At 35.5% G+C, this 23,587-nt stretch overlaps 2 protein-coding genes across 2 annotated transcripts; both read left to right on the plus strand.

Annotated features, from left to right (window-relative positions):
• Window positions 1–8,894: 8,894 nt before the first annotated feature.
• On the plus strand, window positions 8,895–12,948 carry LOC132640625 (uncharacterized). The gene is made up of 5 exons (XM_060357295.1): window positions 8,895–9,121; window positions 9,792–9,862; window positions 10,882–11,090; window positions 12,296–12,422; window positions 12,560–12,948. Exons 1-5 carry the CDS (start codon window positions 8,983–8,985, stop codon window positions 12,698–12,700), a joined length of 687 nt encoding a protein of 228 aa, XP_060213278.1. The 5' UTR covers window positions 8,895–8,982; the 3' UTR covers window positions 12,701–12,948.
• Window positions 12,949–15,271: 2,323 nt separating this feature from the next.
• LOC132640626 (putative disease resistance RPP13-like protein 1) lies at window positions 15,272–20,129 on the plus strand. The gene has a single exon (XM_060357296.1). It carries the CDS (start codon window positions 15,394–15,396, stop codon window positions 19,648–19,650), a length of 4,257 nt encoding a protein of 1,418 aa, XP_060213279.1. The 5' UTR covers window positions 15,272–15,393; the 3' UTR covers window positions 19,651–20,129.
• The last annotated feature ends 3,458 nt before the right edge of the window (window positions 20,130–23,587 follow it).

The raw sequence follows: 23,587 nt of genomic DNA on the forward strand, positions 1-23,587 counted from the left end.
ATTTCATTACAGGTTTGCCTCGTACTCAGTGGAAGTATGATTTGATATGGGTCATAGTTGATAGGCTTACAAAGTCAGCCCACTTTCTGCCTGTTAGAACTACTTACTCACCTGAAGATTATGCGAAGCTCTATCTTAGAGAGATTGTACGACTTCATGGTGTTCCTACAGCCATTATTTCAGATAGAAGGGCGCAGTTCACAAATAATTTCTGGAAATCTTTGCAGGGACTCAGGTGAGTCTTAGTACTGCATTTCATCTGCAGACAGATAGACAAGCGGAGCGTACTATACAGACACTTGAAGACATGTTGAGAGCTTGTGTGATTGACTTTCGAGGTAGCTGGGATGATCTTTTGCCTTTTATTGAGTTTGCATATAATAACAGTTACTATTCCAGTATTCAGATGGCTTCTTATGAGGCCTTATATGGATGGAGATGTGGATCACCTATAGGGTGGTTTGATGTTGGAGAAAATAAGCTAGTAGGCCCAGACCTAATACAGCAAGCAATTGACAAAGTCAAAGTGATTCAGGAAAGATTACTAGCGGCGCAGAGTCGATAGAAATCCTATGCAGATAATTGGCGGCGTAAGCTAGAGTTTGAGGTAGGCGATTGGGTCTTCCTGAAAGCTTCACCTATGAAGGAAGTCATGAAATTTGGCAAGAAGGGTAAGTTGAGCCCTCGATACATTGGGCCATATAAAATCATTCGTACTATGGGTAAGGTGGCATATGAGTTAAAGTTACCTTCTGAGCTGGAGTCTGTACACTCGATATTTCATGTGTCCATGCTCCGTAAGTGTATAGGATATCCTTCGAGAGTTGTACCGGTAAACGATATCCAGGTGACCGAGCAGTTATTGTATGAGGAGACTCCAGCGGCTATACTGGATAGACAGGTTCGCCGATTGCGAACAAAAGACGTGGCTTTTATTAAAGTACTTTGGAGAAAAATAATATTGAAGAAATGACTTGGGAAGCAGAAGAAGAGATGAAGGCTAAATACTCGTATTTATTTTCGTCATCTCAGAAGGCTTAGTCTGAGACATCATCTTCCCCAATTATTGGTTCTACCTATAGTTGTTGTGATTGGTCGTGTGAGGCCATAATGTTGTATATTTTGGTATACGGCCCTGTGTGGCATTATTTTGGGTTGATGCGTACAGGTTAGATTGATGTATTTACAGGGGAGACTCTAGCGAAATTTCTGTAGAATCCCTAAGAGTCTAACATTCGAGGACAAATGTTTCTAAGGGGGGAGGAATGTTACACCCCATGGTTTTGTACTTTGAGATTCGTCATGCATTAGTGGTTCTAGTCTTGGATACGGGGGTTATCAAGGTTAAACGAGGTTAGACAAGCTTATTCCATGGGTGTAAAAGATCAATTTCATGTTTAGCAGGTGTTGGAAGAATTAGAGATTCAATGAGTTAATGAGAGAATGGTTTAGAAGAAAAAAATTTGAGATTTACGGTCAAATGTACGGACCGTAAAATGCTTTGGACTCCACCATAGAATCAAACCAGAGAGTGGTAGTCTTCTGTTTGGGATTTACGATTGGATTTACGGACCGTATATTTTATACGGATCATAAATTCCATAAACCCCCACCGTATAATTTAATTCAGTGGTTGGTGCCTTCTGTTGAGGATTTAGGGTCCAATGTATGAACCACAAATTATTTATTGCCCGTATATTGAACTGTACATCTGAGGCGGTGATAAGTTTTTTTTTTTTTTTTGGATATATACCCGACCCTCCTTCATTTTATTTCATTTCCAACATTTCCCAACTTCTTGAGAGCTCTAAAACCTTCTCCCTATTATATTTAACAAAATCCAAGTGAAATCAATGATCAAAGGGAAAGGATAAAGAGATTCAAGTGTTGAATGACTCACTAGGGTTTGTAGAACCTAAGAATTTCTTTGGTGTTGAAGTTGGGGTTTCACTCAAGTGAGATAGTTGACCCAAAGCTTGCTCTTGTATGATTAAGGTAAGTTTTCACATCTATTTTCATGTATTAAGAATGTTTAGTTGTTGAATAACTTGATTGAGGGAAGAATGCAAAAGAGGAAGATCAACTGTGGGGTTTGATAATATTTTCAGTAATAAATTGACTTGAGTTGTAATTGTTGGAATGTGTTGAGTATAATCTTGTTATGAATGGTGGTAACCATGATAAGGAAGTATGGTATATGAGTGTATATAACGTTGTGTTGAAAATGTTGTTGTGTGTTGATGATGAAAAGGAGTTTTGGGCATTAAATGAGGTCTCTTGATAATGGTATTAATGATAATGTCATTGTGGATTGGGAGATGTTTTATGATTTAGTGGAAGTCGACAAAATAGGGGAACACTGCCCAAATTTCGTTAATTCGTTAAAGTACGCTAGTTTGAACTTAAGAGTGTTTTCAAGACTTAACCTTAGTATGATCCTCTTGAATGTAGACTTTGCGAACTTGGAAGGAGAACGTTAAGTGATTAAGGAGACGTTAAGGTATGTTAAGGCTCACCTTTCTTTAATTTTGACATGATCTTATTATATGAACCAACAAGCGAGTAAATGAGCTTCCATATTACTCTACTCTTATAAGCACTAGGAGTACTTCAGTCATTGATGTTCCTGTACCCTTTTATGACTGTTCCTACTGTTCATGGGTCTTGAAAGTTCTTATATTGATGATATTAGTTCAAAGATGTATATCAGAGGTAGTACGACCTTATGTCACTCTAATAGTCCCATGTATTCATTTTATTTATGCATTGCATTCACTTATACATATGCACATTGACCTATGACCCGAAGGCGTTATATATGCATATATTATATGTATATGGGGTATGGGGAAAGGGATAGGCGTTATATACGCATTACCACTTGATCAGCTGGTGCACAGTGATGATGATGATGATATATGGATCGGGCCATACGTTTCTCGACACTATTATATGATATATGGATCGAGCCATACGTTTCTCGGCACTAACATATGGGATATGGATCGGGTTGTACGTTCCACATCACTAACAGTTATATTATGACCTATGCATGTTATACGCCCTTAGAGGCACTTTCATGTTATACAGAGTTATATAGATGTTCCCAGATGTTCAGCCACAGATGCATTTAGATGTTGAGATTTTCTTCATGTTTTAGATGTCTCTCATGATTCTTATATACTTGATGTTCTTATGCCTTGCATACTCGGTACATTTTTCGTACTGACTCCCCTATTGTTCGGGGTTGGGGGGGGGGGGGGGGCGTTCATGACCGCAGGTTCAGGTAGACAGACAAGCGGTCCAGCTCAGTAGGGTTTTCATCTAGCGGCGGTGAGCGTGCTCTACTTGATCCGGAGCTGCAGTTCATTTTGGTATGCTACTTTTGAGATGTAGAGGTGCATATGGGTATGACGGGGCCCTGTCCCGTCCCTTCTACAACTTTTATTCCAGTAGAGGTCTGTAGACAGTTGTATGTAGATGACATGTGATGTATCCTTGTCGGCTCCTATTCTTTTGTGTACAGCATATGTAGCGGCCTAGTAGAATAAGGGATTTCATTTGTCAACTTTGAGGATTTTGAAAAATTAAACCAATGAAAGAAAGAAAAGTACCTAGAGCTCAATTCTAAAATAAAAAAATAAAAAAGGAAAATAACAAGACATGAGCGAAATTTGAACGGTCAATTTCACTTGTAGAGGTGCACACAATAATTATTGCATCGTAGGACATGCAACTTGAGTATGGGTGTACACATATATATATATTGAAGTAGTACTAAAATATAACGTTGCTATAAATAGTCTAATGAGAGGAGAATGATTCACATAACTCATACCCCTCCACCTAGAGTGAATGCTATAAATTACTACTATAAATTTGCTTACGAGGCACCTTACATTTGATGTGAATGCATTGAATGGATACAGATTGAGAGCAATGGATGATCAAATCCAAGTCCATAATGACATTGAAGATACTGAAAGTGGAGAATCTGGTTGAGTATAGGGGCACGTCGAAAGAAAGACAATCATACTTTTCGAAGCGGAGCTAGTGAAACTTCAAAATACGCATGACTGACAAAAAGTTCGAAAATTAAAAGCAGATGATTGGATAGAAAAAAGAAAAGAAAAATACATTAATGATTGTGGTTCTCTTATTGAAACCATGGCTTTTCAATTTGGTCTCAACCGTCCTAATGGATAAGTTTGGCAAGAGGATTCAAAAGGTATCTAAGTACTTATTAAGTTTAGCTATTAAAATAATTATTGTTTTCTACGTATCTTTTCACACTAAGTTAATCCAATCTGTTCATGAAAATTTAACGTATGATTGCTTGTGTGGTATTATAACTATATTACAAGTACTTCTTCTGGTCAATTTTACTTGTCATTCTAACTAAAAATAGTTGGTCCAAAATATTTGTCATTTGTGATGATAGGGTTATTTGGAGAAGTAAAAAATGTGTACCGCTCTAACATACTACAACTATGTATATGTAGCCTATATATTTTTATACTCTATATCCTTAATTACAAAAGATATGAAGCTAAACTGCAATATCAAGCCATGCATAAGCTTATCTAATCTTACCCAGTGACTCTGTCGTCAATGCTATTGAAACATGATAATAATATTTTTTCACTTAATGGAACACCACTACGCCACCTATTCCATCTGTGATAGAGATAATGACTTAAATATACATACAACAGGTTCATCAGTGATGGCATATAATGACCCACTATTTTATAGTTGATATGTGGTGTCTGATATAGTGGGGTTTATAGCATTTGAGCATTATTACTATTGATAAGTAGCTTGCCTTTAAGGAAGAGAGGTTTAATGTGGATATTGATGTTTATCATGTGGATCGCCTTTTCTCCCATCGTACAAGGGCGGTTCAAATGGAATTGGTGGCCTAAAGCCAAATATTAATAAGTCGTCTCAAGTATATTCAATATCATTAGCTTTTGTGTGCGCCTCACGTGCATCTCGTGTGCCGTACGTGAATCCCTTGCACGTGCACCCCGTGCGTCACACGTGCATCCCATGCGTCGCACGTCCATTTCATGTCAATTAGTAAAAATAAAAAATTGAAATCACATATATATTGTTGTTAAACATGTGTGAGGTATACATCTAAGTAAAAGGAAATTATTTAGTGCAAGCTCCAAATGATGAAGGATGATCCTATTTCAGCAGACGGGGGTGGGCATTCGGGCCATCAGATTGAATATGAATTTTTTGGTTTGGATATTCGGTTTTCGGATTGAAGAAATTACAATCCAAATCCAATCCAAATAAGTTCGGATTGGTTGGATATTTTAAGTTCGGTTTCGGATTATTCGGTTTGGATATTTCGGATTTTCGGATTTGACTCTTGAGACTTAAGACAGACTTATTAGGAACGAAATTTATGTGTTAGTTCCACAGAGGTAAATCTAAATCTTAATTGCACAGTAAAAAATGCCTTCCAGTTCAAATTAGGATTAACAAATCCAAATCATGTCCAACATAGTAAATTCATACCAAATAAAAGTATTCTGGAAAAGTGAAAATGAACAAAATAAAATCTAAGTAGTCATCTGGAACAATAACAAAGAACTCTGCCGTGGGTGACACTAACGTGAGACTTTTGGGACTTTAGAAGTACGAAAACCCTATATTATATTTGATTTAGTAAAGAATTGTATATTGAATTTAATATTTTGATGGGCAGGGCCTTAGGTACTAATATATTGGACCTTTAGAAACTAGACTTATTAGTACTGGCACAATAAATGTATAAAAAAATTGGATTTTCGGATATCCAAAAATTCATAGTACTAAATCCACATCCAATCTGAAATCCATAAATTTTAAAAAATAAAATCCAAAGTCCAATCCATAATCCAAATATCCAAACCAAATATTTTAAGAGTTCGGATTTCGGGTTGGCCCAAACTGTGCTCACCTTTAGCAGACGTGATAGTTAAAATCCAAAATTATTAGATATTGTTTAAACTTGGGATAGTTTCACCATTCTAATTTTACAAAACCAATTTCTAACCACTATTTGAGCTTCAAATCCAATAATAATTTCGAGTTTGTCGACTAACATTCAATATGACTCACAATTTTTAGATTCAGCTTTAAAGAAATAACTCAGAAATTTCAACAATGAAGATTATGAGATTCGAATGAAAAAAACAAATACGGATTCATTGCTTGTCTACAACAATAAGGTAGAATTCATAGAAAAAAGATAGAGAAAAGATGATGAAGAAGAGAAACGGATTAAAAGTTATGTTTCTTAATGGCTTGTTAATTTGTGAAAATATATCTCAAATTAGGGATATTAACATTTATATACAACCCATAGCAATTATTGACATATTTTTAGTCAAGATTAGGTTCCGCAATTGAAGTCCAAAAGAAATTGGCATGTATAAAAACATCCAATTAAAACCAACTAGAAAATAGGAAATTTGAAGATTCCCCTCCATTTTTTTTAATTTTTTTTTTAAAGAAAAACCACACCCATGCTTATAATTACATTATGTCAAGGCAAGCTAACAGGCTAGTAGTGTGAGATCTCAACATCAACAAAAATATTGTGCATGATAGAATTTGTAATCTGAAAAGTGAGTAGCAGAAATAGAGACAAAAATAAGATTGAAGTTTAGACAAATTTTGAGAAGGTAATGATATGAGCACTTTCACTTGATGAAATAGTCTACACTCAAACACTCAAATTCTTTTTGATACAATGCCTCACAAACTATTCTATATCTCTCCTTTCTTTTTTATTTACACTGTATCACTCAAGAATACAATATTTGTGAAAAGTGAAGCAGAGAACTTGAGAGTATGAGACGAATGTATAAGATTCCCCTCCTAATTTCATGCTTGAAATGTACACAACTTTCCAAAATTACCTAACCATTTTCATCTCGTATCCAGGAAGAGCAGAAGCAAAAATTTTAAAAAAGAAAAACGAAGGAAAAAGGATTTTTTTTTCCTTCTCTCCCCCAAGACTGTTGGATTGAATGAATGTGACAAGGTGTATTTGAAATTGGTTGGAAATACCTAGACAAAACAATGCCTTTGCGTTATATGTATATCACGTACCACAGTGTACAATATAGAGAAATTTTCATGGACGCCACAACGATGTATGTATATCACATTGCGTATCGTGTATATCTGTCACATATTTCCATGAATGTATACATGATATACAAGAAATAAACGAATATACCATGTGATATGCACAGATATATATATGGGGGTATACAAGGGATACAATAGGGGATACGCATGTAGAGTTGTCTTCAACCAGCTCGAGTTTTTAATATTACAATCAGCTCAAATTCGCCTTAACTTTTCTAAAAATTAATATTAAAGATCCTTAAGATGTTTCTGACAAAACCTAATATCACCAATCAATACAAATTATAAGTATGCAGATAAAAGTTTTCGGCACCTCCAATTTAAAGCTACCAAAAAATTACCACAAATGTTAGTATAATTTTTCACCAAAAAGTGTTAAAAACTTTTCACCAAAAAAGTTAATTGTCTTCTATCCCAATCCCATCGCTGCCAACATATTTGCTCACTTCTTTAGCAATTTCGGCAATCTTGAATCTATGTGCGTCATCCAAGATTACACTAACTTTTTTGGTGAAGAGTTTTAACATTTATTACATGTTTGACTTCACATGCTCCATTTGAAGTTGTCTCCTCTTTAACTCATTTGTAAAAGTAGTTCTTATATCCTTTTTTTTTTTTTTCCAGTGTTCTTATATCCTTTCCTACTCTAAAGAACGCACATTTGCATGCTGAAAGACATTTGAGAATTGAGATCACGCTTTATGAGCTCGGTCACCCAAAACTTAATCAAAAGGTATTACCACCAAATCATTTTAAGTTTCCATAATGAAGTGTTCAATATAGGTGAGGTTGTAGCCTTAAATATGACCATGGCTACTGGATGCCAATTTCATAAATGTAGGCTGTTTTATACCATATAAAGAGCTAACTTGATATATGGTGTCAAATTCTCTTCAAACTATATACAAAACAAAAATATTGCATGGACTGGCCTTCATATGGATGGTCTTTAATTTTTGCCTCTCAAATCGCTGGTCTATAATTTGTGCCCCTACTTCTCATTTAATGAAAAATTGTGCCTTTATTCGTTGGTCTATGAAACCAGATATTATGGGTTCGAATCCCTGCATAGTAAAAAAAAAAAACCGCAAGACAAGGTTTTCATGAAAACCATGCCTATTCGGGGCAAAGGGCCTTAAGGTATAGTTCTGTAGGATAACTATGCCTTGTCCAGCATAATTTTGTGTAAATTAAATTATACTACAGAATTATGCCTTACGGCAACTTTGCCCCAAAATATGCATAATTTTATAAAAACCTTACCTTGCGATTTTTTTTTTTACTCTATTGGGGTTCGAATTCAAAATAACAGCAATATTTTCGGTTATTTTTTTATTACTTAAAGTGCCAAAGAGTAAAAATTAAAGACCATCGATTTGAGGGACCAAAATTAAAGACCACCCCAGAAATAGGATATTTGTGCAAATTGTTCTATACAAAATTGGCCAAATGGGGAAGGCCCGAAAATATAGCCCATTTTGGTTATAAGATTGACCAAGGTATGAAATATAGGCCCGTTATAAGCTTGGGTCAAGTGATAAATAGATTAAATCAGGATTAAGTTTGAGGTTAAATTTATAGTGTATTTAATTGACGTTATATATTTATCGCAAACTTAATCACAAACATCTCACCTTATCCCAACTTGGATTATTTTATTGAATAAATTAGTCCCAGGACTATTAATGAGCCATATCTTAAAAACTTGTAAGTCCTGCATTTAACCATTTTAAAGAATAAGAGGACCTGTTTGTATTTAACAGTGCCTGCTTCAACCCTGTAAAGAAGAGTACTAGGGTTTAGCATATTTCAAAGAGAGAAGCAAAGATGGGAGGGAAAGGGAAGAAAAGAAGAGAGAAAAATTACAGAGCAGCCCATGGTGGCCCCACTAGACTACCACCCCCACCCACCCCCTCCTCCATTGATGCAGTGCCCTCTAAACTTCGTCAACTTATGGCTTTTTCAGGTACATATATTTCCACTGTCTATAGTCCTAATACTCGCTCTGTCTCAATTTATGTGATACAGTTCGGATTTTCAGAGTCAAACTTATTTATTTTGACCGTGAATTTGGACATACAATCTTTTAAGTGTTTTGAAAAATACAGCAATAATATACCCAGTGAAATCTCACAAGGTGGAGGTCTGAGGAGGTTAGAGTGTACGCAGACCTTACCCTTACCTTCGAAGGTAGAGAGGCTGTTTAACTGGTTTGAAAAATAATTTACATATTTAGAAATTACATAAAAAGTATTATAAGTCGCAATAATTAGCAATTTAAAATATTTAAAGGGCATACGAGTAAATCACAGTCAAAGCTTTTCTTGTTTGACTGTCGAAATCATAATTGTATTACATAAATTGGGACAGAGGGAGTGTGTATTTGGTGGAAATTAATAGTTTTTCTTAGTTTTTAGTGTTTGTTATGAAGTGGGTGTTTCATGTTTTTTGTCTTTTGTTTTAGGGGATGGAAAAGCTTCATCAAAGAATGCTCTTGTTTTTCTTGTAATAGCTGTACCTTAAAAAAGATATTCTTGTAATAGCTGTATTTGAGGAAATATATAGTTTTTCTTAGTTTTCAATAATTGTTAGGAAGTGAGGTTTTCAAGTTTTTTTTTTTTTTGTTTTTGTTTTAGGGGATGGGAAAGGTTCACACGATAATGCAGAAAGGAAGAAAGGAGATGGTGGTGGCAGTGCTAATGGGAAGGTAAATTCTGGATATTGAAACATGCCTTTGTAGAGATGATATTTATAGTTTGGTTGTACAATTTGGTTTTAGTGCTGAGTTTGGAATTATTTAGTCTACTAATTGTAGGTGCTGTAGGGATAGCATGATTTAGGGAACCTCTAGTTTCAGAAAACCCATAATTTTTTCCAAGAGACAAATTGTTTAGTTTATGAATTTTCTTAAGGAGCCGGGGTGGGAGGCTTATTTATTGCTTTGGTCTATGCATATTAACACATACCAGGAAAAAATGTCATTTCAGATGAATATATGATTGTATCTACAATCTACCTATATTATAAATTTAATGATCACTTTGAGAAATCAAAAAGGTCTGACTTGGAAAATGTTGCAAGTGTAGTTTATTGTCCTTAACACGCTTCGAAAGCTCAGAATTGTTCTGTGATAGGTTTTTAAATCTATGATCAGCTCAAGTTATTAGTCAACCTTGAAAACACCAAGTTCAATCAATTAATTAGATGTTCTTTCTCGAGAATCATATATTTACGTAAGGTTCCTAGTTTTGTAGACATCTTTTTTTTATGGGGGGAGAGGTGTTGTTTCTGTGTTACATTAATAGGATAGTTAACTTTATTAAAACATAAATTTCAACTTATCAAGATATAAATAAATAAAAGGTATACTTGAAGTGTCTTCAGAATTATTTTGACCAAACACGATAGCCAATGCTCATATGTATGCTATGTTTGTTGACCTTTCCAATGCAGGTGATCTTTTCATCACTTTCTCTTGTTCCAATTATGGTTTTTAACTCTTCGTTACTATAGATTCGTATACTTTCACTCTCTCTTGTCTCGAGTGACTTTCATATTGTTGTGAATCATTTTTAAAGGAACTCTCGAGTTCTCTCTCTTTTCCTTCTGTTTGTTCTTCTAAGACCTCCAATTTCTTTTTTTCTTGTTTTTCCCCCCTCTATGTGAATGTGTTATGTGTTTTATATTAGGTGTTCAAACTTTGTACTTATATGTGTCCCTGAACAGAGAATACATTCAGAAGATCGAGTTCAAGCTAAAAATGCGGGTAACAGAAGCAAAGATGACAAAAACAGTTTGAGTGGCGTTGAAGTAGCAGAACTTAATGCACATCAGAAGAGAAACAAAAAGAGAAAAAGAAAGGAAGTGAAGGACCTTCGGTTTGATACGGCTGAGCTGGGCATTACTAGTTCAAAGAGAAAGGAGCGAAAGAAACAGTAAGAACTAAAAAATATCCCTCTTTTACTTTCCTGGCTTAAAGATAGTGACATTTACAGTCGAACTTCTTTATAACAGCCTCGTTTGTCCGATATTTTTTGGCTGCTATAGCGAAATGTTGTTATAGAGAGCATATGATATAACATAACATGAAAGTTGGTTCCAAAGAAAACTTGGCTGTTATAGTGAAATGTTGTTATAGAGAATGACTATTATTGGGAGGTCTGACTGCGCTTGAAATAAACTTTAAGTAGAGGCAGAGCCATTGTTTGTCATCTTAAATATTTATGCTACGTATCTTATTTAGGAGAACAACTAAACCAGCTCTATTTCATGAGGGAAAAAGGGGTATCTATTTTAACCTGGGATTTTCAATGGAGTCAAATCCGTAAAATTACGGTTATGGAGCTTTAAGTTCTTAAGAGTGCTCCTGGACCAGAAGCCATTAACTAATAATTTATGCTATCAAAGAATGGCTAAGATCATTGTGCAGTAAGGTGGTTAATTTGCTGAGGCTGGGCGTTATTCTATGACAAGTTTGACTCGAATCAAATTCAGTATTAATTTAGCGACTGACCTTTGAGCACCATTACCTGTTTTCTCTAGTTTAATGGATTATTTGCTTGTTTCTCCTTTTTTTTTTTTTGCGACGATTACTAAGAAGCAGCTGAGGTATTTTCTTTTTCCAGATAACTAGCTACTTCTTAAGACATAACAATTAGTTGATCATTGTTCTACTGTCTATGTTTATATTAGCATAATGTATTCTGTTCAATTTCACATTTCATAAGCAATTTGAAATTTGGGTAATCGAGCAACTTCTGCTTTTTGTGTGTGGGTGGGTTTTGGGGGTGGGGGGGTTGGTCTCAGGCATCGCATTGTCTACGGGTTGTTACTGAATGGTTTTTATTTGGATATTATATGATGTGCAATGTACTAAGAAGCAGCTGAGGTATTTTCTTTTTCCAGATAACTAGCTACTTCTTAAGACATAACAATTAGTTGATCATTGTTCTACTGTCTATGTTTATATTAGCATAATGTATTCTGTTCAATTTCACATTTCATAAGCAATTTGAAATTTGGGTAATCGAGCAACTTCTGCTTTTTTTGTGTGGGTGGGTTTTGGGGGTGGAGGGGTTGGTCTCAGGCATCGCATTGTCTACGGGTTGTTACTGAATGGTTTTTATTTGGATGTATGCAGGCGTTTGGCAGAAATGAAGAAGAAACACAAAAAGGGCAATGCCGATGAAAATATGGATTTTCCTGGCCGTGAAGAAATAAAATTTGGTGAAGTCGTTGAAGCTCCACCTAAGTTGGTTGTTCCAAAGGTACGTCTGGATGGTTTTATATTATATTATACATACTCGCATTGACATCTGAACTTTTCCTATGCTTATGGCATGGACCTTGGTATATACTTACTGCTATTGATATGGTAAAACGTACTTGTGTTGTCATTATGAAGGCATTCAAGAATAATGTACATGATGCTTCGAAAGAAAGACTTCGATTGCAAGCAGTTGAGGCCTATAGGCAGCGGAAAGGATGGACATCAAGACTCGGGATTCAGATTACTCCACCAGTAACAGGGTCGCCATTGGTATAGTTATCCCAGAGACAGCTAGTGTAAAAGATCCACATTGCACATCATATAATATCCAAAGCAGAAGTAAGGAGATACTTGTCACGGAAAAAGTTGAAAGTAAAAAATGGAAAAGGAAGTGGAGTACGGGTCGGTTTAATTATACAAGCTATGAGTTTTTGTTGTAGTTTAGTAAGCACCAATGTCGCTGGACGAATGTACAGGGATGTACTATCGATGCTAATTCACTTTTTATTCAGTTTACCACTGCATGCCTCTATTGTCAACCGGCTTATGCTTATTTTCAACTTTTCTTTTGTATCTTTACTATCAGCACGGGCCCAAAATTTAACATTTCCAAGTGATGTATGCTTTGTATAGTCATTCGGTGATGAAAGATAGCAGAAAAGAATAACAAAAGGATGAAAAAGTAGTACATGGAAAGACATAAAGCTAATATTGCATAAGGTTATAGCTGGTATGATTGACGCAGGTAAATAACATGTATGTGAAATGGTTGATGTATGGTAGATGGCATGTTATAAGAGTATATATAGTTTATCAGTTAATAAAAGTTCATTGCTCACAGATTGTATGCATTTGACTCGAATGACTGTTATAACATAAATTATGAGTGAAACTGACTGTGTATACATACTCTGATCGACCTGGTATGACATAATTATATGCTCTCCATAACAACATTTGATTCGGATTATCGGTTTGGTATTTGAAAAATCAGAACCAACTCCGTTCATGGACACCCCTACTTACACTCCTTATCTATAACTTTTTCAAGGGGAAATTTTAGCTTTCGATAATGTATACATTTGATGGATTTATGTGTGTGTGTGTGTGTGTTTTTTTAGGTTCTTTTTTGTTTCTCAAACTACTCAAAATTACAGCACAGTCAAAATCCTTGTCTTGTGAAACTGTTTAATAAAATAACCATTTCCAATTCACAATGCATGATAACTTTCAAATGTTCGTTCATTAATAATAGTTTATTTTGGCCAAACTTTTAGGATCTGTTTAGTTCGAAAAGCAGTTTTTTAGTTAGAAATGCTTTTCAAAAAACATCTGCCAATATTAGATTTGTTATCAAGGTTTCAAAAGTGCTCTTGGGGAAAATATACTTTTGCCAACCTTTGATTTCCAATAAACCCTCCTTTAAATCTTTGAGTAATTTATTCAAAACCTCATCTACTTTTTCTCAGCATCAAATAAGACCCCTATAGCCCCATCCATTGCACACAAACTGAATTCTAGCTGCTTTCGTTTTCAGTGTTCCTTTTTCGCGTTTCATGATCTTATAGTATTACCTGTAACTTCTAAAGGAATTTTGAAAGTTTTTGGTAGTATTGCGAATGCAAGGCGTAAACCTGAAATGGAGAATTTATCAACTCAATAATAAGATCAACTTGTATCCATCCATATAAGTAGATTATATTGCAGACTATATGTTGAGTATGAATTTACATGCTTGAACTAAAGACCTTTTTGATGGTGATTGATGAACCTTGTGTTGGCATTTTTTGAAACTCATTCTTTGTCTTGTTTGTTTAAGCTCTATGGTTTGAGTTAAATTTCAAAAAATCTCAAATTTCATTGTAAGAAAGAGAACCTTACAAACTATCTTTGTATGAATACCTAACTATTTTGCCAGAAGAATTTGGTTTTAATTGTAAAAAATGTCCATGGTAAATAAAATAAAAATGATTCTATGTAAGAGGACCTTGGAGAAACTGTAAAGGCTATCCCTCATATTACAAGTGCCATAAAACAGGCATCAAACTCATTCATCATCTTCAGACTCAAAGTACTCAGAGACTGAGCGATCATTTGGGAAATTTACCGAGCTTTAACCGAGCTGAGTTGAATCAAGTCGAACTGAACTTGAACACGTTCCTAGCCGAGCTAAAATGGAGTCGGACCGAGCTGTAACCAGGCCTACAAGTGTATAATTGAAGAAAACTGGAAAAACATTGCCATTGCAATGTGAAAATATACTGTACCTACCAGGGGAGGGAGGATTGTTAATATTCCCTCTAACCTAATTTATGTGTCGTACTTTCTTTTCTAGCTTGTCTCAAAAATAATGTCATACTTACTTATTTAGAAACAATTCTACTTTAAAGTTCCTATTTTACCGAGCTTTGACCGAGCTGAGTTGAATCAAGCTTAACTTTGACCTGAATCAAGTCGAACCGAACTTGAACACTTCCTAGACTAGCCACCGAGCCGAGCTAAAATGGAATCGAACCAAGCTGTGCCCAGGCCTACAAGTATATGATTGAAGGAAAGCTGGAGAAATATTGTTATTGCAATGTGAAAATATACTATACCTACCAGGGGAGAGAGGATTGTTAATATTCCCAATTTATGTGTCATACTTTCTCTTTTAGCTTGTCTCAAAAATAACGTCACACTTCCTTATTTAGAAACAATTTTACTTTAAAATTCCTATTTTACCCTTAATGATATATATATATACCTACACAAATTTTTAGACCATGAGTTTTAAAAGTCTTTTTTTTCTTTCTTAAACTCCGAGTGCGCAGTTGACTCACCAACTACTTGTTAAAAGTCTCTGCTGGAAAACAAGTTCATCCAATAATTGATCATCAATACCCTTTCTGGAATTTCTCTTTACACAGTTGCAAAATTTTCTCTATACACAGTTTTCTTTCTGTAAATTTAATCTGATAAAAGAAACCATGGTTTGGTGGGAAGCAGTGTTATCTCCAGCTCTGCAGGTTCTTTTTGACAAATTAGCTTCAGGGGAAATCCTGAACATACTTAAAGTATGGAATGTTAGTGAACTGTCACTTGACAAACTCAAGATTTCTTACTTCATCAATACCGCTGTGCTTGATGATGCAGAAGAGAAACAGTACCTCAATCCAGCAGTTGAGACTTGGATCGACATGCTCAGAGACGCTGTGTTTGAAGCTGAGGACACTCTTGATGAACTGGCTACTGAAGCCTTGAGATGCAAACTAGAACCGAATCCTCAGATATTTTCCCAGCAGGTGCGTAGTAATTGGAACTTTATCGGTATGAAATCAAAAATAGAAGAGCTTATAACTAGACTAGAATACATTGCAAAACAAAAAGATATTCTTGGTTTAGAAAGTAACAAAAAGTCTTGCTATGGAAAGATGTATAGGGGTCCAAGTACTCCATTGTTACGTGGATCCCATGTTTATGGAAGGTATGCTGAAAAAGAGGAACTAATCAAGTTGTTAGTTTCTGATTGTGATCATGATACAAATAGAGTTGCTCCCTTTTGTGTAATTCCTCTTATTGGTATGGGAGGGATTGGAAAGACAACTCTTGCTCGGATTGTCTATAATGACAAGAGAATCTGTGAGGCGTTTGACGTAAAAGCTTGGGCTTGGGTGTCTGATGATTTCAACGTAACAAGTATAACCAAGTCACTGTTTGAATCTGCCACTGCCAAACCCTTTGACACAAATAGCTTGGAAATTATTCAGAATGGTCTGAAGCATCTGTTCAGCAAAAAGAGATTCTTGATTGTCTTGGATGATGTATGGACTGAGAGCTGTGATGACTGGAATGAGCTGTTGATCCCTTTTTTCGAGGGGGATCAAAGAAGTAAAATAATCGTTACAACACGAAATGAAGGGGTTGCATCAATCACTGGAACGCTTGCACCTTACCGTCTACAGGAAATGTCACATGATGCTTGTTGGTCTTTGTTCTTGCATCATGCTTTTGGTGTTCGAGGCTTGGACATGCATGCGAATTTGAAAGATATTGGAAAAGAGATCGTGAAGAGGTGTAAAGGCTTGCCTTTAGCTATCAAGACTCTAGGAGGTTTGTTGGCCTCGAAATTGGACATTGCTTACTGGAGTCAAGTCTTGAAGAGTGATTTGTGGGATTTGCCTTCCACGAAATATTCTGTTCTACCGTCTTTAAGATTAAGCTACCATCATCTTCCACCAAATTTAAAGAGATGCTTTGCATACTGTTCAATATTCCCGAAAGGGTATGAGTTCAACAAGAAAGATCTAGTTTTGCTGTGGATGGCAGAAGGATTTGTGCAGCCATTTTCGCAGATAACTATGGAGGAAGTGGGCAATGGAAATTTTACCGAACTGCAATCTAGGTGCTTTTTTCAAGAATCCTCGCAAAATAGATCTCTCTTTGTGATGCATGATCTAGTACATGACCTGGCACTTAGTGTTTCCAGGAAAACATGTATTCAGCTGGAGGACAATTGGAAAAGCAGATTGTACCAGAATTGCGAGAAGGCTCGCTATTTTTCATGCATTCGTGGTAAATATGATGTCTTCAGAAAATTTGAAATGCTCAGTGATATGAAGCGTCTACGCACGTTCTTACCACTAGCACCATTAGAAGGAGCTGAATTTTGCTATTTAACAAAGAAAGTACTGTCAGATATTTTGCCTAAGTTAAGCTGCCTTCGGGTGTTATCTCTGAGCTATTATTGTATCACTGAGATTCCGGAATCCATTGGATGCTTGAAGCATCTTCGCTTCATCAATTTTTCATACACAGAAATTAAATGCCTTCCACAGTCGTTCAGTAATCTTTACAATCTACAAACCTTGCTCCTACACAACTGTGACTATCTCATTGAGTTGCCTGCTGACATGGGGAAACTGCTCAATCTACGCTACCTTGATGTTAGTGGAAGTGGTATACGAAATATTCCTCTGGGACTAGATAAATTGGTGTGCCTCAGGACATTACCAGAGTTTGTAGTGGGTAGTAATATTTCTAGTATCACGACATTACCAGAGTTTACAGTGGGTACTAATAGTTCTGGTATATCCAATCAAGAAGGTAAAGGTTCTGGTATAGGTGCATTGAGCAACTTGTTGCACCTTGAGGGTTCACTTTCAATATTGAATTTGGAAAATGTGGATGATGTTTGGGATGCACACAGAGCTAGCTTGATAACTAAGAAACACCTTACTGAGTTATTGTTGCAATGGAGCAACGGGTTTGAGGACTCGGAGAAGGCTAATAAGGCAACTGATGTTCTTGAGTTGTTACGACCCCATCGAAATATAGAGAAGGTTACCATCAATGGCTATAGTGGTACACAACTTCCAACTTGGATCGGGAATCATTCGTTCTATAAGCTGGTTTCTTTGAGTTTAAGCGATTGCAGAGGCTGCCGGATTCTACCATCACTAGGACAGCTTCCTTCACTCAAAAATCTCATGGTTAAGGGACTTAGTGAGATAAAAAGCATCGGTGATGAGTTTTTTGGCTATAATTCAACCACATTGACCCCTTTTGCATTGTTAGAGACTCTAACCTTTACAGAAATGCTGGAATGGGAAGATTGGTTGTTTGATTGTGATGGAGATATGGAAGCATTCTCTAACCTCTTGGAGCTCCACTTGGAGGAGTGTCCTAAACTGCGAGGCACATTACCTGACTTCCTTCCTTGCCTCGTTAAGCTTGTGATTTATGACTGTCAACAATTGGATTCTTCTCTTCCGCGACTTCCACAACTTCATGAGTTGGAGCTAAGGAGATGTAACATTAGGTTGATTAGCAACTCATGTGAGGTGACAAAACTCGCTTCATTGCAACTGTATAATATTTCCAATGAATATCTACCAGAAAGTTTCCTGCAAAACTTGACCACTGTTGAGAGATTGATTATCAGTGATTGTTGTGAGCTTGTGCATCTATCGAGGAACAAGAATGAATTGCAGTACTTAACATCTCTTCGACGGTTGGTAATCAGGAACTGTGACTTACTGGTATCCCTTTTTGAGGAAGGGAAGAAGTTGCCTCACGGATTGGAATATGTAGAACTGGATAGTTGTCATAATCTGCTGAAGTTGCCATCTTTACTTCATACTTTAGCGTCCCTTGAAGAAGTTCTAATCACAGATTGCCCAAGGCTGGAATCTTTTGCAGGAAAGATATTTCCTTCTAACTTAAAAGGCCTTGCCATTCAAGGATGCAGTTTGGAGTCTTTACCTGAATCTGTGATGAACAAGATCTCATCTCTCAAGTACTTGTCCGTCCATGGGTGTTTAATGCTAACTTCTTTTCCAAGAGATAGTGAGTTGCTTCCAACCACATTTCAGCAGCTGACAATTGAGAAATGCCCGAATCTGGAGTTTCTTCCTGAAGGGATGATGCATAGCTGCAACACATCTCTTCAAGTACTGGAGATTTTCGATTGCTCTTCTATCTCATCATTCCCGGGAGGCCAACTGCCAAAAACTTTGAAAACGCTCACAATTTGGAACTGCTTCAATCTCGAGGCATTACCTGATATCAGAACCGAAACAATGCTTCTTGAATCTTTAAGGGTTGGGAATTGTACAAATCTCAAGCACTTGCCTCATGGCTTGCACAAGCTGTTGAATCTCAATTACTTGGAAGTTGATGGCTGCCATGGTATCGAATTCTTTCCCCAAGGAGGCCTTCCACAAAACCTAACAAAAGTACTAATCCTCGACTGTGAGAATCTGAAGTTCCTTCCGAAGTGGATGCAGAACCTCACATCTCTTGAAGAGCTTCAGCTATCTAATTGTCCTTCAATCACATCTTTTCCGGAGGGTGGTCTTCCCACTAACCTTGTGTCTTTGGATGTCAAAGATTGCAATAATCTTATGCCAATGTCTGAATGGGGATTGCACAGGCTTGCCTCTCTTAGAAGGCTGACAATTCATGGGATCAGTTCAAATCTTTCTACTTTTCCTGAATGGTTGCTTCCATCAACTCTAGAAACACTCGATGTCGTTCAGTTATCAAATCTGGAATCTCTTTCTCCCTGGATGCAAAATCTCACTGCACTCGAAAATCTGAAGGTCAAGGATTGTCGAAAAGTTCTTTCTTTGCCAAAGGAAGGGGTGCCACCAATGCTATCCTATCTAGAGATAAGTGGATGTCCCTTGCTTGAACAAAACTGTGAGTGGTCCAAGATAGATCATATCCCTTGCATTGTGATGTAGGCTACAAGATGGATTGCGTATGTCCGTTTTGGCCCAACAGACCTCATGGATTTGTCCCTTGGGTTGCACCATCATCGGGTCCAAAAGCGCGTGTACCATGTGAACTTATGATGTGCCTTATAAAGTTCTTCACTTTCCTCTTCCATTCCGATGTGAGATTCGTCTAAGGTGTCATTTTTCCTTCTTTACAAGCTTGTCAGCCGAGAAGCCTGTCAGTCCATTTCTTTTTGACCCATCCTCGTCGGCCCGCTATCCGTCATGGGCTTTACACGAATGCATGTTTATCTCTTTGAGTTCTGATATAAACAGTAGTGATCTTGATGTGTTTTAACAAGAGGTATGACAAATTTCATCTGCATGTACTTTAACATATCCTTTAGAATTAACATCTTTATCCTGTTTTTTAGTTTATATCCAGCACTTACACCGTTACACGACATTTTAAATAGTAATAAATAGATCGATGAAGTGGACAACCATCTTCTATGTTGCTCGGACTTCCCAAAAAAGCTACTGCACATGTGTTGGATCCTCCAAAAATTGCACTAGTTTTGGAAGATCTGACACGCGATGACATTTTTTAAGAGTCGGAGCAACATAGTCTCGAGCAATCTTTTGCAGGTTTCTTGAATAAAAAATTGCTTGATTGAACTGATGCTGCATCCAAGCAACAGCTCAAAAGTTTTTACTTTTTGTGTTTCTGTAGGATGAAATTAGACTTCAAGGCAAGAGAAGGGTTCTGCTTAGTGAATAATCTCACTACTGTTCTAATTAACAAGGAAGTGCAGCAAAATACTAGCATTGTATTAGACTTACTCGAATTGACGTCTGAACTTTGCCTATGCTTATGGCATTGACCAATATACTACTATTGATATCGTAAACCGTATTCTGTAACATATTTTCACTCATGATACCTGGAAAATATTATTTCACTGCAATATTACAAATTTGAGAAATTCTTGGAGTTAAAACTAAAATGAATTTTTCCTGGTTTGAACTAATAAAGGTTTCAAACTCCATGAATTGTTTCCGTAGTAGTTGAACTGAACACTTGAAACTCGAACTCCAATACATTATGCGAACTCCAATACATGTTAGAGTTTTACTTGTTAGAGTCGTGTGTTGAAATTGTTCCGTTTCAATGAGGAGTGTTTCGTCCAACTATTATTTCCACCTGAAAAAGTGACTATTCTCAATTACATCCCAACAGTGTCCAAAAATTAAGAAGCAATCCAAAAACTAGTCATCCGAGCTAATTTTTACAACATCTTTTGATTGGTCACTCTACGTTTCCTTCAAGCATCTCGTGGAACATATGTGCATATGGTCAAGGTTATAATTGACCCTACACAATAATCCAATAACTTGGAAATTTCCAATGTGCCTTCTTTGTTGTTTCCTTTCTCATACTTTTATGGTTCCAAAAATCCGTATGGTTATATTGCACTTTCATATACTAGTACGTTTTTTTTCCCCATCCGACGTCAATTTCAGGTTTATTGTTTTTCTTTAATATTATTTATAATATTTAGGATATTTAAGTTTGATTTACTATAAACTATCACTTCTTTTATTGGCATTTGGTAGTACTCTGACTCATTTGGTACGAGGGATAAGAGATAAATAGTCTCCGGATTAAATTTGAGAAAGGTTTATTTCACGTTTGGTTGGGATAAAATTATGGTATAACTATTGGTTATCCTGGAATTGTAGTGTTATTTTATCCCCGTGAGAGGGTGGAATAACTAATCACAGGATAAGTAATCCTGAGATAACTTGTTTCCAACCAAACGAGCCTGAACTTCCTTTTTTTCCTTCCTACTACAGTCTAAACATCATCTAATTTCACTTGAGTATTTGTTTTAATGCTCAACAAATGAATTAAAAGCATACGCAAAGTAGTGAGACTTCATAAACAAATTATACGTTGAACTGGTTAAGCAATATTATGGTAAAACTTGCAAAATTTGAATTCAAAGGATATAAAAATCTAAGAAAAAATAAATCCATATAGTTTCTAAATTTTTCATTCGTAAAATAAAAGGAAACCATCAGAATTATGAGTTTTCTTGCATATCACGATGTTGTCCCCACTCTTATGTTGCTTTGTTTCAACTTCCAACTTCTAGATATTCTTAATGTCAAATATAATACCCAAATAAAATGAAAAATTCAGTAATAATGCATTACTCAAAGTTTTACTTTAGTACAAGAAGTTATTTCAAGTTAACATCAAAGCTAACTAAACCCAACACAATTAAATAATCAAATCAAAACAAACTTGGAAAAACACGTTACTTCTAATGAGTTAGCGGTTAAAGTTTATCCGCATAACGTGTTTATAACAAATTAATAATAGATGTATGACATGTATTTATTTACATACATTTCTTTTACTTGACCATTGATCAAAATATATGTTTTTACTTTATTAAATTACTTAATCATAAAAAGTTGATAAAATTTGATATAAGTACTCGATGCGTTTAATTTTCACATGAGTTTCTGCTTGATAAGACTTGCCCGCTACAGGTGCTTTATTTACGTATGGTTAATATTAGGGCTGTCCAGTGAAAATTGAACCGCACCAAATTAATAATCCGAGTCAAATCGAGAAATAAATCTATTAGTGGTTTAGTTTGACTTATTTTGATATTGGAAAAAAAAAACCAATCATAATTGGTTTGGTTTGGTTTTAACTAAAAAAAGTCAAATCGAACCAAAGCAACCCGACAATACATATATGCAATTTATAAAAATATATTATACATAAAACTATTTATTTGTAATCCGATTTATAAATATTTTTTAAATTTTTTCATAGTTTTTATCTTTTAACATATTATTTCAAGCTTGAACTTAGAATTTTAAATGGTCCAATAAGTTTTATAGCCCATAAATGTTAGCAACTCAAATGAAGGTTAAACCAAAATCAAATAATTACTAATGCTAACAAAGAAATTCAATTCTATCACAAGGAATGACAATAATGTTGAATATCTATTCTTTAGTTTTGCATTAGTATAGACAGTGAAAATACATAACCTAATTTTCTTTTCTTTTTTGTCATGTAATTAATTCTTATTAACCGTACTTATTTTAGCATGATTTAGTATTTTTAGATTTGATCATTTTCATTATGACTTATTAATTAGCAATATTTATTTTATGCAATTTCATTATCTTTTTTGTTGAATATCTTATTACAATGTCATCACTCATCTCACATTTTGTGTTATTTTCTTAAGAAATACCTTAATTATAGCATAGCTAACTATGACTAAAGAAATGTTTGAAGTAAAAGTTAGTATAAGTTTTGTATGAAAATTTTTCTGAGAAAAAAAACCCCGAAAATCCGAGAAAATCTGAGGTTGAAAAACCCGACTTATGTTGGTTTGGTTTATAGATTTTAAAAACCGACACAATTGGTTTAATTTGGTATTTGAAAAACCAAACCACCTCTAGATCATACTTTGATCAAACTACAAAAATGTGTCAAATAAAGAAAAAAGAAGCAAATTATTCATTTATCTCAAATCCTTTTTCTCATCCAATTTGGTATCCATTTTGGGATTTGACTAATTCGAATTCGTGCCGAAAAGTCTCATTTTGAAGGTAAAACAATTCAATTTTCTTTGCACGAACCCAAAATAAATAATTAAGAATGAAATAACACGAGCTAGTTACCATTCTATTTTTGGTGGTTCACATTTTTTTTAATCTTTCAACAATTTATCAAAACTATTTAAGATACTGCCACAAATCTGCTAATTAAGTAGATCTTATACTTGTATTGAGGAAAGTTCCATTGTGAAGAAATTGTCATCCGAACCACTGAGCATTAAATATCAAAACTTCTTATAAGTTTTGTTTCAAGTCAGAGAACAAAACATATTCTAATAGGGAGTGTTTTTCCTTTATTGAACATACACGA

This window comes from Lycium barbarum, chromosome 5 (assembly GCF_019175385.1).
Source record: "Lycium barbarum isolate Lr01 chromosome 5, ASM1917538v2, whole genome shotgun sequence".
NCBI classification, from domain to species: domain Eukaryota; kingdom Viridiplantae; phylum Streptophyta; class Magnoliopsida; order Solanales; family Solanaceae; genus Lycium; species Lycium barbarum.